This window comes from Rhincodon typus, chromosome 2, assembly GCF_021869965.1.
Source record: "Rhincodon typus isolate 14 chromosome 2, sRhiTyp1.1, whole genome shotgun sequence".
Lineage (NCBI taxonomy): Eukaryota > Metazoa > Chordata > Chondrichthyes > Orectolobiformes > Rhincodontidae > Rhincodon > Rhincodon typus.
The window spans coordinates 127,730,903-127,744,289 of NC_063333.1; the positions used below are offsets into that span (position 1 = coordinate 127,730,903).

The 13,387-nt window shown below is 43.0% G+C and overlaps 1 protein-coding gene across 1 annotated transcript in view; it reads right to left on the minus strand.

Annotated features, from left to right (window-relative positions):
- Window positions 1-13,387, minus strand: part of LOC109928015 (genetic suppressor element 1-like) — a 220,874-nt gene that overhangs the window by 11,233 nt on the left and 196,254 nt on the right. Inside the window, exons 11-13 of the mRNA XM_048608961.1 lie at window positions 9,386-9,659; window positions 8,085-8,201; window positions 1,984-2,346 (exon numbers count right to left, since the gene is read on the minus strand). Of these exons, the coding sequence (XP_048464918.1) occupies window positions 1,984-2,346; window positions 8,085-8,201; window positions 9,386-9,659 (754 nt within the window). The remainder of the gene's footprint in view (window positions 1-1,983; window positions 2,347-8,084; window positions 8,202-9,385; window positions 9,660-13,387) is intronic.

Genomic DNA, 13,387 nt, shown 5'->3' on the forward strand with positions numbered 1-13,387 from the left:
ATCTAAGCTTCTGAAGTTCTTCCCTAAACTGTTACACCTCTCACATTTGAACATCCTATTTCAAACTTACCTCCCTGAACAAGATTCCGATCAACTGCCCCAATATTGCCTTATGTGACCCAGCGCCAAATTTTGTTGAACTCCTGTGAAGCAAGTTGTGGCATTTTATTATGTTAATTATGCTACACGAATCCAAGTAGTTGTTGCAGAGGTTGATTTTATTGACCTGGCAGATGTCTCTCAGAAATCAGCCAACTCAGTATAATTCAATATAATGTACATCCCACTTACCCAATTTGTACGAGACCACATAATTAATGCTTTTATAAACTGTGCCACTTGGCTGGTGTCAAATATTATTTAAGCTCTTTTTCCCGAGGTTGATAGATTTGCTCGTTTCAAGTTGTTTCTTCTCTGCTCCCTCATCAGTTCCTGCTGTTTTAAGCTCTTCAAGTTCTTCCTGGAACTACTTCTCTCACTTCTGAGCCTACTAAGGTGGGTCAGGGAAGGTCAAAGTTGACCCGATTGAAGGCCATGTTAGGCCATTTTCTCACTGCACTGGTATTCCAGTGTTGGTGAGGGAGAGCCAGGATGGTATCCCATGTGGGCAGGTTGCTGAGTATACCCTGCCTGAAGGCTTGGTGGGTAATACCCTTCTGCTTGGAGACTCTGTGCCCCATGGAAAACCCTGACAGTGTCAATCGCTTCCATGATGGGAAACTCCCACTTGTCCTCCACACGGAAACCCCTTCCCTTTCATCAACATTGCCTGCCTGACAGCCCGTGGTAAGGCCACCAACCCCTCCCTCTACCCCACCCTCTACCCTGCATTGTCTCCAGCACTGCTCCTGGGTGTTTTTTGTAGTCCAGCAGTAGCCTCCCAGGACTATAGAACTGGCAGTCTCCGGATTGGCCAGCTACTCCTGGAGACAGGATATCTCCCTCAATAAAGCACAGGGAATTCCGACAGCAGGCAGGTAAGCGCTCGCCCGGGATTTAATCCCAGCTGGGCTCCCGGAAATGGCTGCAGTGGGATTTCAGTGAGCTTTTTGGTCATTGCACAGTGCCACCAGTGTGGTCATTAAACTCTGTTCGTTGTCTGTGTTCGTGTCAGTAAAGTGTTAGGTATGCATGACACAAATTCTTCGCTGCTGTTATCAAGCATATGAACCAATCTCTCATATTAGTGTTGATCTTTCTCTGCACCTTCTCTGTAGCCGTAAACATTATATCCTACATTATGTTCTGATGTACCTACGTAAGATCTGATTTGCATGGATACCATGCAAAACAACACTTTTCACTGTATCTTGGTACATGTGACAATAATAAATCAAAATCAAAATCAAATTAAATTAGAATTCAAATATGAATATGGTGTTGCTAAATGTAATTTTGTGCTAAATTTAACATTGTCGGTCTACAAACAGCTAGAACCTGGGGTCGTGATCTGCTATTACTCTGAACAGATTGAACAATTTACAAACGGCCACTGTGAAAAACTCAGGAGTTTGCTAGTGAATTTCATCCTGCAACAAATTAGTTACACCACTTAACGGCATGGATTTAAGAATTACGTTGCCTGTCCCGGCCCATCTGAACTGTCTTTCCTGTTGCCCGATGGTACACAGGGGCTGATGCCAGTTACACAATTTGCCAGGCTGAAGCTGGAGGCTGCCAACAAGAGGAAAGAAAAATGTGAGGGGTGGGGGGTGGGACAGGGGGTTGGGTGCGGTCGCAAAGAGGGAATTTGGTCCATTAACTCTCCATACAAAATTAATCAGTTACAAAAACAGATAGTGCTGGAAAGGCTCATCAGGTCTGGCAGCAGCTGTGGAGAGAAATCAGAGTTAAAGTTTTGAGTTCAGTGACCCTTCCCCAGTTCTGAGGCTGCCTGATCTATTGAGCCTTTCCAGCAATTTCGGTTTCTGATTTCCAGCATGCACAATTCTCTTTGGATTTTATTTAAAATTAATCTGCTACCTTTGGACTGGTCCGAAGCCTGGCTTTTATTGTTCTGGAACACGGATTCACGGAAGTTCTGCAAAAACTCATCCAGCAGTTTGATTTTTCCATTCCTGTCGGTTAGCATCCCAGATGGTTTCCCCTGGCCACTGGAGGTGCTACAAGGCTCCGGCACTCCCACCTTGTCAGATTTGTTCTCACTTATGCTGCTTGTGCAATCCTTTGACACAGATTCTGATGCTTCTGGTGTCAGCCTGGGCCTGTGTTGTTCTGCCTGAGGCTGTGCCAGCAGATCCTCCTGAGACCGCGTGTTTAGATTGCTGTCAGTTGGAAGCACCAGGAGACAGCTCACGTCAGCTACACCTATCATGCCAGCAGCATCTGCAAAATAAGAATGCATCATCTGTTCGTTTCCTGATGTCTCTACGAACGCTTAAGTTCCTTGGTGTAAATGTCCTGACAGCAACATTGCTCACATCTTCTGACGAGGGTATCGTCTGGGGACGGTCTCTCTGCTTTGAATACTTGATGGAACAACTGGGTCTAAACCAAACCTGATGTACAATCCAGTATGGGTTACTGCAGGGGTCTGCTTAGCAGGTATGGCAAACTTTCACTGGACGCTGCCAATGAAAGTCAAGTGAAAATAATCTCCTTTAAGAATGAGCAGAGTGCTCAGGTTTTTTTTTTTTAAAATGCATCCCGTGAAAATTAGGCTGACTCAGGATTACTGCATCTCATCAAAAATCCTCCCAACTTGAGTGATTAGAGGAACAAAATTCTATTTAACACGTGGAGCTAGGGGATCTGCCTTGCTGAGTGAAGGATTCCAGATTGGAGGAATAATTCAATCCGCCCATTAATAATAATGTAATCATGTTTACACAGACCCAGGGAGCAACCACTTTAATTGATGCCAGCTTCCAGTTCCCTCACTGTTTTGATGGTCAGATTACCCAATTAAAGCAATGGAAAAAACAACAAAATTAGCTCTGCTCCTTGTTGATCAGCACTTCCACCTTCTCTGTACCCAGACAGTAGGCACTGGGGAACAAGAAAGAAATCAGTAACCTGCACTAATCTGTTTCTGCCATTAATCCTCTGCAGCAGGAAATTAAATGATGGCAAACATACCACATTTGAGGATTGCCCTCTGCTTTGTGTCTTTAGATTTTGGATGCAAGTTTCTTTGACTCTGGAAAATTATACACCCCCACTGATCTGATGCTGTCAGTAAGGATAATTGGATGGGGTCTATGATAGGTGAATGATTTAATTACAAAGAAAATCAAGCAAAATATATAATGGAAACCGAAAGAACTGTGGACGCTGTAAATCTGAAACGAAAACTGATGTTGGTGGAAAAGCTCAGCAGGTCTGTCACTATCTGTGAAGAGCAATGGGAGTTAATGTTTCGGGTCCGGTGACCCTTCCTTAGAAGATATGTGAAGGACTTGCTGGTCTGATATAGCCATATGGCCCTGTACGTCCCTTCTCCCATATTGCCTGCTGTAGCTGCAAACTTACATATTGATTTTACTCCTGAAATTAAGAAACATTGGTGTCAACTTAAGGATGAACGTCAAATATTAATACAATCTTGGTGGAGACAAGTAACCTTACGTTTCAGAAAAAAAACAATCTGAAGTCCCATTTATTTACTGAAAGAATGTAACCACTAAGTTTCATTATTTGAAACAGAGGAATTCATATTGCACAAGAATCAAAACAAAACAACACTAGATATTATCTTCATTAAAAGCCAATACTCTAAAGCCCAAAATGACTTGAATTAGTCAAAAATGACTAAACAGGCAAATTGCAGTTGATTATAAATGTTATAATTTATAACTGGAATTGGAAGTTGGCATCAATTTAAAACACTAGGTACAACTAAGATAGAGAGAACTGTGTCAGCAGTCTACTCAACATACAGGTCAGTAAACATAAAATCCTTCAAAACTCTGTCTTCCTTATGAGGAGTTTCAGCTCCTCTTCTTCCAGGATGTAGCCTGATCCTTGGCTGACAAGAATGCAGAACGAAACGGAGTTTCACAGGCACAGTCTTCAGCAAAGATGGTACAAGTGTGTTAAGCCTTCTCAACTTGGTCTGGGTGGTGTAGCTCCCCCATTGTTATCTTCAATTAACAGGAACAACTGCAGCTTACTGTCAGCTTCTGGAACTAAGCATTTGTCTTCTTCATTGTACCACTGGATTCATCAACCTCTACTGAGCCCTTCATACTCTGTTTCCTAGTTTCAACCAGAAGCTTTGGTTTCTAAATCTTAATTTCTTACTTTCTTTAGTAACTGTGAAGGTCAGTTTACTTTTTCAATTGGAGCCTGTGTCTGTCTCAAAAAAAACAAAAGTTTTGCCCACAGATTCTATCACAGTATGTGTACAGGGTGTCTTCACTTAAAGTCCAGGTTGAATTTCTGAACATTTCATATTTAAGTGAAAAGACTTTAAGTGAAGCATTGATTGCTATGGGAATCAATATTAAAACGGGAATTAGGTTCCATAGGGTCTTTCGCAGTGGAGAAAAAAATACATGAAATCTGTACTCTCTAAGTTGAAATATAATACCAGCTGTACTTTAAATGGCTAAACTCCAACTTGTAAATAAAATAATTTTAAAACTAAAATACATATAAAAATATACAATATAAAAATGTAGTATTCTTCACTATAGGCAAATTGACCAGGCTCCATCTGGTGGCAGAAGATGTCTGGTGCAGTTGGACACACAGGACTTTTTGCACTGACTGACATCAGCCACGGGGTGGTGTTCAGGACCTCAGTTTGAATTCTGGAGGGAAGCAAGAACCTAGGAGTCAGCAGTGAGGAGTGGACCTCGATCCTAAATGTAATAACAGGGAAATTCAAGGGGCAAGTGAAGAGACTTCAGCAAAGCAACACTGGGAGGAGAAAGTTCAGCAGGATGAAGATAAAGCAAATGTGAAGAGAGATGAAAATGGGTGACACAGCTGCTATTTTTGGGGCAGGTGTCCTGACTGAGTAAGTAGGCAGAGGGCACGGAGGGTTAGTGGTGTCAGAGGTTGGCAGGGAAGGCTGGTGAGGGGAGGCAGTGCTGTAGGAAATATAGAGACTGGTCAAGCTGGTCAAGCACTGGTCAACCTGGAGGAGGGTACAGTAGCAGAGATAGAGTGAGTGTGAGGTATCAGAGAGAGCAGGTGGTGGCTTGTTGGCAGAGTGGAGAAGGACACTGACCTTCTTCCTACAGTACAGGATATTCGTCCAGAGGGTGGAGTCTTTGGGCCAGGCTGGCATGGTCTGGTGCCATGACCGCCACAGCTGGTCCTGGGGGAAAAGCGTCTGACCACCCTGTCCAGCAAACCTCCAGGTCCCTGCCCACAAAGCAGGGTGCCAATTTCTCCTCATCTGCCACATTTAGGGAAAGTGTCAAGAACTCCCACAGGGCTGACAGCGCTTATCTGGGTGCATAGCGGGCGTTTAAAGATGGCATGGGAGCAAGGGATGCTAATCTTCCAGCAGATAACTGGAGTCAATTTATTCTGGGAATGGCACTTGGTAAGATTGGCCAAGAATGGCTTGTGAGAGATGCTATAGGGGAAGGGTAGGTAGTTCGAGAGATGCATCTGATAAAATAGAGTGAGATATCTTGCTGGGCGCCACCATGAGAATCCCTCCAAAAAATGTGATGTAACTTAAACTTAGACAAAAATAAGCATAGGTTCACCCCCCTGACCCATTTCCTCAGGGATAATGGCATATTGAAGCAAACTTTTCATTGCAGTGATAAGGGTTGAAATGGAATGCACACAAATGCCAGTTTTGGAATACTGCGTGCAATTCCGGTCTCCCTGCTATAGGAGGGATGTTGTGAAACTTGAAAGGGTTCAGAAAAGATTTACGAGGATGTTGCCAGTGTTGGAGGGGTTGAGCTATAGGGAGAGGCTGAATAGGCTGGGGCTCTTTTCCCTGGAGCATTGGGGGCTGAGGGGTGACCATATAGAAGTTTATAAAATCTTCAGAGGCATGGATAGGGTGAATAGCCAGGGTTTTTTCCCCATGGTGGGGAAGTACAAAACTAGAGGGCATTGGTCAAGGTGAGAGGCAAAAGAGTTAAAAGGGACTAGAGCAGCAATGTTTTCACACAGAGGGTGGTGCATGTATGGAATGAGCTGCCAGAGGGAGTGATGGAGGCTGGTCCAATTACAACATTTAAAAGACATCTGGATGAGTCTATGAATAGGAAGGATTTAGAGGGATGTGGGCGAAATGCTGGCAAATGGGATTAGGTTAATTTAGGAGTCAGGTCAGCATGGACAGGTTGGACCGAAGGGTCTGTTTCCATTCTGTACACCTCTATGACTCTAATAACAGTGGGGATCTGTTCCAACAGGGAGGATATAGAGCAAGAGTTTAATATTGGGTTGGAGTTACAAATTAAAACTACGAATGTGCAAGTTAACGTCCCCCTGTGCCAGGAAACCAACTGAGCTAATTCTGCTGAAATATTGCTTAGGGCTACTGGGAAATGGGGCCAGTTAGTCAATGACCATCCTTCCCAATATGGGAGTTAGTGGAACTCAGAAACCAAGCTCGGAAGCTTGGGTGTGAGTCCGAAAACAACAACCCTCATTGTTGGCTGAAATTGTGGTGGGGAACCTCACTAACTTAAACTTAGTGGTAAAACAGATTTTTGTACTCCTGGGAACTGATAAAAATAACAGGATATTTTTATGCTTCTGACGCAGAGACAGGAATGTCATTATTTACACAAAGACTCCCCCCACTTCCCAAGCAAATCGACATTAGTGCAAAATGATGCCTAACTTGCTCTATATTTAAACTAAATTGCCACCCTCACTCAGATTGACTATTATCATAACTGATGTGAAAGGCAATAGGGCTAAATTAATCAAAAATATTCTCATAAAGGGTTTTCTCTGACCCAAATGATATCATACATTTCAGCAATAGTGATAAAATTCGGTGTAAAGCATCTACATTTTTCCACACCCTAACACGTGTTATTTAAAGCAATGTCACTCTCTTTTATTACCAAGAACTAATTAGGTAACTGAAAGGAATGATTTAACACGGCTCTATACATAGAAAGAGTGTGAGGTTTAAAAGAGAAGATAGAACTGTGATTAATACTGCAATTGGTACCACTTTCATACTTTGCTTTCCTTTTGTTCAGTGCTTGGTAGTAGCCCAGTGAATGATGAGAGAGAACACTGGATAAACTCAGGAGGTCTGGCAGTGTCCACTGAGATAGAAACAGCGTCAACAATTTGAGTTTGGTACGACGCTTCTCCATTATTAACTCTGTTTCTCTCTCTCTCCTCAGATGCTGCCAGACTTCCAGTATCTGCGGTATTCTGCCTTTATTCGATGGTGGGGAACGCAGGGGGAATACTCTAATGGGCTCAGCTGGTCAAGTAAGGAAGGAGTTCCCCACTCCCTTTCCACAATCCTGTGCAGGGAAAGCTGCCGGGCTGATAGCTCGGAGTATACTTCTCCTGGTTAAACACTGACTGTGGCAGGATGAGGACTAAGTGGACATTAATTGTCCACTTAAAGGTTGCAATTGACATCTGGTGGGCAGGTTGTCCGACGCCACGCATGCCACTGGTAGAATTGCACTGGGGGAAGGGGCACATTGAACAGCAGTGGGCAGGTAATTGTTGATAGGCTCTGTTAAAGGTAAAGGCAGTTTCATGTTTATGGTGTAATCCTGAACAAGTTCCTCTCTAATTGTGACACTGTAAACACAAGCATAAAAGATAGATTTATGATTTCATTGTAACAGTAAACTAAGGAAATCCTCCCTCTTAATGAGGAGTCAAGGTTGAAGAAGCTGAAAGAAGGTCACTAATGATTGTCACAAAGTCTAAGTTGTAAGTGCCTATCACCCCTGCAAAGACAACAAAACGGTGATGATACAGAGCCTATAAATGTCAAATTATTGAAGAAAACATTTCATCACATAAAGCCAATACTGGAAGCAGGAAAATAACAAGATAAGACGACACTATGGTTTCTGCTATCATCCATTTCTTTCAGGATGATCTGTATATTTAGAAGCACAAAATTGGAAACATTACTGCACAGACAATACTCCTACCTGACCGCACAGCTGGATCCTTGTCACATTGAGGTGGATCTGAAAGTTGTGAATCTAGTTGAGGATTGCATTTCTTCCCACTTTTACTTAACAGCTTCAACAAAGTCTCTTCAATATCTGTAATGTAGGAGGTTAACTTTACTGTGTGATTCCATATATGATTTAAATGTAACAGAAGCAGAAATTTTTCTCTGAGGTCATGTATTTAAGCATCGAAGGGCCACATTCTTATAACACAAAGTTAAGCCAATCTTGCATCATTAAATTGGTTTGGAAATGTCATGATTAATGCTACATTTGCACTTCTAGGGTATTTAATGTGGCTTGAAATCTTTTGACTCTGCTATTTATACCTGATCCCACTGCAATCCTTTACCCTCCCATTCAATTCTATTATTTTTCCTAATTCACTTTTGCCAAGCTTCCCTCTTTCACTTCCATCTCCATTCCTTCACTTCTGTCTCTCTTTTCCTGCATATTTCGGTTTCTTTCTCACCTCCTTCACGCTTTTGTCTCTTGTTCTCTATGATATCACTGTTGTACTTCCCTATTTTCTCGCTTCTACCTTTTCCGCACTGCTTTTCGTTTTCTTCAGTTGCTTGCCCTCTTGGCTCACTTTTTCTGCAATTTTTGCAGGATCAAAACTCACTAGGAATTCAATGGAATGGCATTCACCCAAAATCCAATGTTGCATTTCTCCTTCATTCAGAACACGGGATATTAGGGTTTCCTATGGTAGGTTCCAACTGAAGCAGGAAAGCAATGCACCTATGGGTTTACTACTGTAGGAGAGATCAGTTTTTACTGTGGACAATTTGTATCATTTCCTTTTCCTCACAGGAATGACAATGGATGCTTATCCTGATATATGATATCCCATTCACTTCTTTCACATGGGTTAGTTCTACTTCAAGAGGCAAGGACTTGCATGTGGGAAGTGCTCTTTTTCTGGTAGGTAGAGTACATGGAAATAGTGTGGGAACAAGATCCTGCTGTCATGAAACAGTAATGCAGCAGTGGAAACAAAAAAAAAATTGAAAGTAAATAGATTGATGAAAAGTATGCTAAACAATTCTGTTCATACTACTTTATGATCGATTCAACTCTGGTTAGGATTTTTTGTGCTAATTGTGGGGAAGAGAGGGTTCAGGAAAAAAGACAGTACTCGCTCCCACAATTATTCACAAGTCACCTGAAAAGAATGTGAATGCAAGAAAGACTCCTTATTGTATACTACATTATTGTTCAATCCGATCGATCATGCGTTGTTCATTCTCACTGCAAGGAGAGTGTTAACCTACCTTTCCTTTGCGCTGCGGTCAAATGTTTTAAGTTGAAGAGTGCAAGAAACTGTTTCTTTTCCTCAAAATCAGCCGCCCTGTTCAGTTCCTCTGAAGAGTGGCTGACAGAACAAAACCAGGGAGGAGGAAGAGGAGAAAGTTGTTTCTTCTCAGAACAAAGTGGGGATGGGCTGCGTTCTCGCAGCATCCTGCGGCGCTTTCTCATCTTCTGCTGCTTGACTTCTTCTTTCTTGCTCTGAGTGGTCAGGCCCACAGCTCCTAGGAACAACATTTTCTGTGATGGAATATTAAGAAGATGACAGAAATCACTTTAAGTTAGTCAATGTCTACATGAGTACATGGACTGAGCTTTGGCGAATACTCTCTTGCACTCCCACAATGCACACATATATTTCAAGCACATAACACATGACTGAATTTTTTTTCTTTCTTCCTTCATTGACTGTGGACATCAATAGCAGGGGCCAGCATTTGTGACACATCTTTCATTGCTCTTTTCTGTGGGCATCGCTGGCTGGCCAGCATTTATTGCTCATCCCCAGTTGTCCTTGAGGAGATGGTGCTGAGCTGCATTTTTGAAACACTGCAGTTCATATGGTGAGCACCCATCCACAATGCCATTCAGGAGGGAGCTCTAGGATTTTTACCCAGCGACAGTGAAGGATTGGCGATACATTTCCAAGTCAGGATGGTGAGTGGCTTGGAGGGAAACTTGCAGGTGTACCTGCTGTTCTTTTCCCTCTAGATGGTAGCTGTTATGAGTTTGGAAGGTGCTGTCTAAGAGTCTTGGTGAATTTCTGCAGTGCATCTTGAAGATGGAATACACTGCTGCTATTGAGCATCAGTGTTGGAGGTAGTGAATGTTTATGAATGTGGTGCTAGTCAAGTGGGCTACTTTGTCCTGGATGGTGTCAAGCTTTTTGAGTGTTGTTGGAGTACACCCATCCAGGCAAATGGGGACTATTCAATCATACACCGGATTTGTTCTTTCTGGAGTTAGGAGGTGAGTTACTCACTGCAGGATTCCTTACCTCTGATGTGCTATTCAATTTCTGGTCAATGGTAACCACAAGGATGTGGATATGGGGAATGTAGTAATGGTAATGCTATTGAATATGGATAGATTCTCTTGTCGGAGATGGTCAATGCTTGGCTCATTTGTGGCACTTATATTACTTGCCAGTTGTCAGTCCCTGGATATTGTCCAGGATTTTCTGCATTTGTACAGTATCTGAGAAGTCAAATGGTACTGAACATAATTCAACCATTAACAAACACTGTCACTTCTGAAGTTATGAAGGAGGGCTGACCATTGATGAAGCAGATGAAGATGGTTGGGCCAAGGACTCTACCCTGAGGAACTCCTGCAGAGACATCTTGGAGCTGAGATGACTTACCTCCAACAACCACAACCATCTGCAGTCAGGTACTACTCCACTAGAAGAGTGTTTCCCCTGATATCCACGACTCTAATTTCGCTGGGACTCCTTGATGCCACACTGGATCGAGTGCAGCCTTGATTTCATGGGCTGTCACTCTCACTCTCACCTCATTTCTGGAATTCAACGCTTTTGTACTGTTGATACACCTTCCATCACTTTACTGATGATTGAAAGCACGCTAGTGAGGTGGCAATTAATTTTCCACATTGTTGGTAGATACCATAGTTGTAATTTTACTGGAATAGCCTGGCTAGGGATGTGTCACGTTCTGGTGCAGAACTCATCTGTACTATTGCCGGAAATGTTTTCAGGGCCATTACTTTTGCAAAAGCCAGTGCCTTCAGCTGTTTCTTGATATCACGTGAAGTCAATTAAGTTGGTTGAAGACTGGCATTTATGATGTTCGGGACCACCAGAGTAGGCCAAAATGGATCATCCACTCTGCACTTCTGGCTGAAGATTATTGTGAATGCTTCTGCCTTATCTTTTGCACTGATGTGCTGTGCTCTCCCATCACTGAGGATGAGGACATTTATGGACCATCCTCCTTCAGTGAATTGCTTGATTCTTCATCGCCACTCACAATTAGATGTGACACAACTGCAGAGCTTAGGTCTGATTTGTTAATTGAGGAATCACTAGGCTCTGTCTATCATTTGCTGCTTATGCTGTTTGGCATACAAGTAGTCCTGTTTTGTAGCTTCATCAGGTTGACACTTCATTTTTAGGTACGCTTGGTGCTGCTGCTGGCATGCCCTCCTGCACTTGAACCAGGGTTCATCCCCTGGCTTGATAGTAACGGTTGAGTGAGTTTGCAGATTGTGCTGGAGTACAATTTTGCTGTTGTTGATGGCCCACAGCACCTCGTGGATACCCAGTCTTGAGTTGCTAGATCTGTTCGAAGTCTGTCCCATTTAGCACGGTGATAGTGCCACACAGCACAAAATGGAGGGTGTTCTCAATGTGAAGGCAGGATTTCATCTCCACAAGGACTGTGCAGTGGTCACTCTTACCAAGTATGGTTTTCCTTCTTACAGTCACAGAGTTATACAGCAGGGAAACAGACCCTTTGTCCATGCCAACCAGATATCCTAAACACAATCTAGTCCCATTTGCCAGCATTTGGCCCATATCCCTTTAAATCCTTCCTATACATGTACCCATCCAAATGCCTTTTAGATGTTGTAATGCTATCAGCCGGGAGACCAGAATTGAATGCAGTATTCCAAAAGTGGCCGAACCAATGTCCTGTACAGCCACAACATGACCTCCCAACTCCTTTACTCAATGTACTGGCCAATGAAGGCAAGCATGCCAATTGCCTTCTTCACTACCCTGTCTACCTGTGACTCCACTATCAAGGAACTATGCACATGTACCCCAGGTCCCTTTGTTTGGCAACACTCCCCAGTATCCGACTATAAAGCATATAAGTCCTGCCCAGATTTGCCTTATCAAAATGTAACGCCTCACATTTATCTAAATTAAACTCCAATTGCCACTCCTCAGCCCACTGGCCCATCTGATCAGGGTCCCTTTGTACTCTGGTTAGTTCCCTCACCATCGGTTGCAAACCCAGTCTAGTAGCTATGTCCTTTAGTACCCAACTAACACAATCAATAGTGCTGCTGCCGAGCCATTCTTGATGGCAGACATTAAAATCCATTCATCTTCCCCTCTCCACCTTCTGTACCCTTGCCACACTCAGTGCTTCCTCCAAGTGGTGTTCAACATGGAAGAGCACTGACTCAGCAGCTGAGGAGCTTGGTGTGCAGTAATCAGCAGGAGATTTCCTTGTCCGTTTTAAACCTGTAGCCATGACAATTCATGGCGTCTGAGTCAATGGTGAGGAGTCCCATGGCAACTCCCTCCCAACTGCATACAACGGTGCTGTTGCCTTTGCTGTTGGAAAGATATCTCCATGGCTGGTGATGGTGGTGTCTGGGACATTGTGTGGAAAGTGTGATTTCAGAAGTGTGACTATATCAGGCTGTCGCTTGACTAGTCTGTGAGACAGCTCTCCCAATTTTGGCACTAGACTCCTGATGTTAGGAAGGAGGTCTATTTACATTCCTTATTTGAGATGTTTTTGTTTGTATCCAACTACTACTGTCTTGCTGGGCCACTTCAGAGGGCTTTTCAGAGTCAAGCACATTGCTGTGGGTCTGGCATCCCATGTAGGTCATTCCAGATAAAGATGGGAAATGTCCTTCCTAAAGAATATTAGCATTGTATAATTAACAGAAAGGATAACTTTCTCTAAGACCCTTTGAGAAGTCCAGAAGCTGTGACAGATTCTTTATAAAAGTGCATCTTTTTATCATATGAATACTGGTGAACCATGAACATCAGCAAAGAGCCAATGAGTATGGTATGAAGATTGTACTTGGAGTCACTAACAATTACTACACTCAGACTTAAAATTATGAATCTCAAAGGGTCACACTCCATTTTCTGGACTAATACAATATTTCTATTCACATAACAGCTCATCATGTTGAAACATCCCGAAGCTGCACATTGTCACGTGATTTGGGAACCAGAATAGATTTGGTTGCAT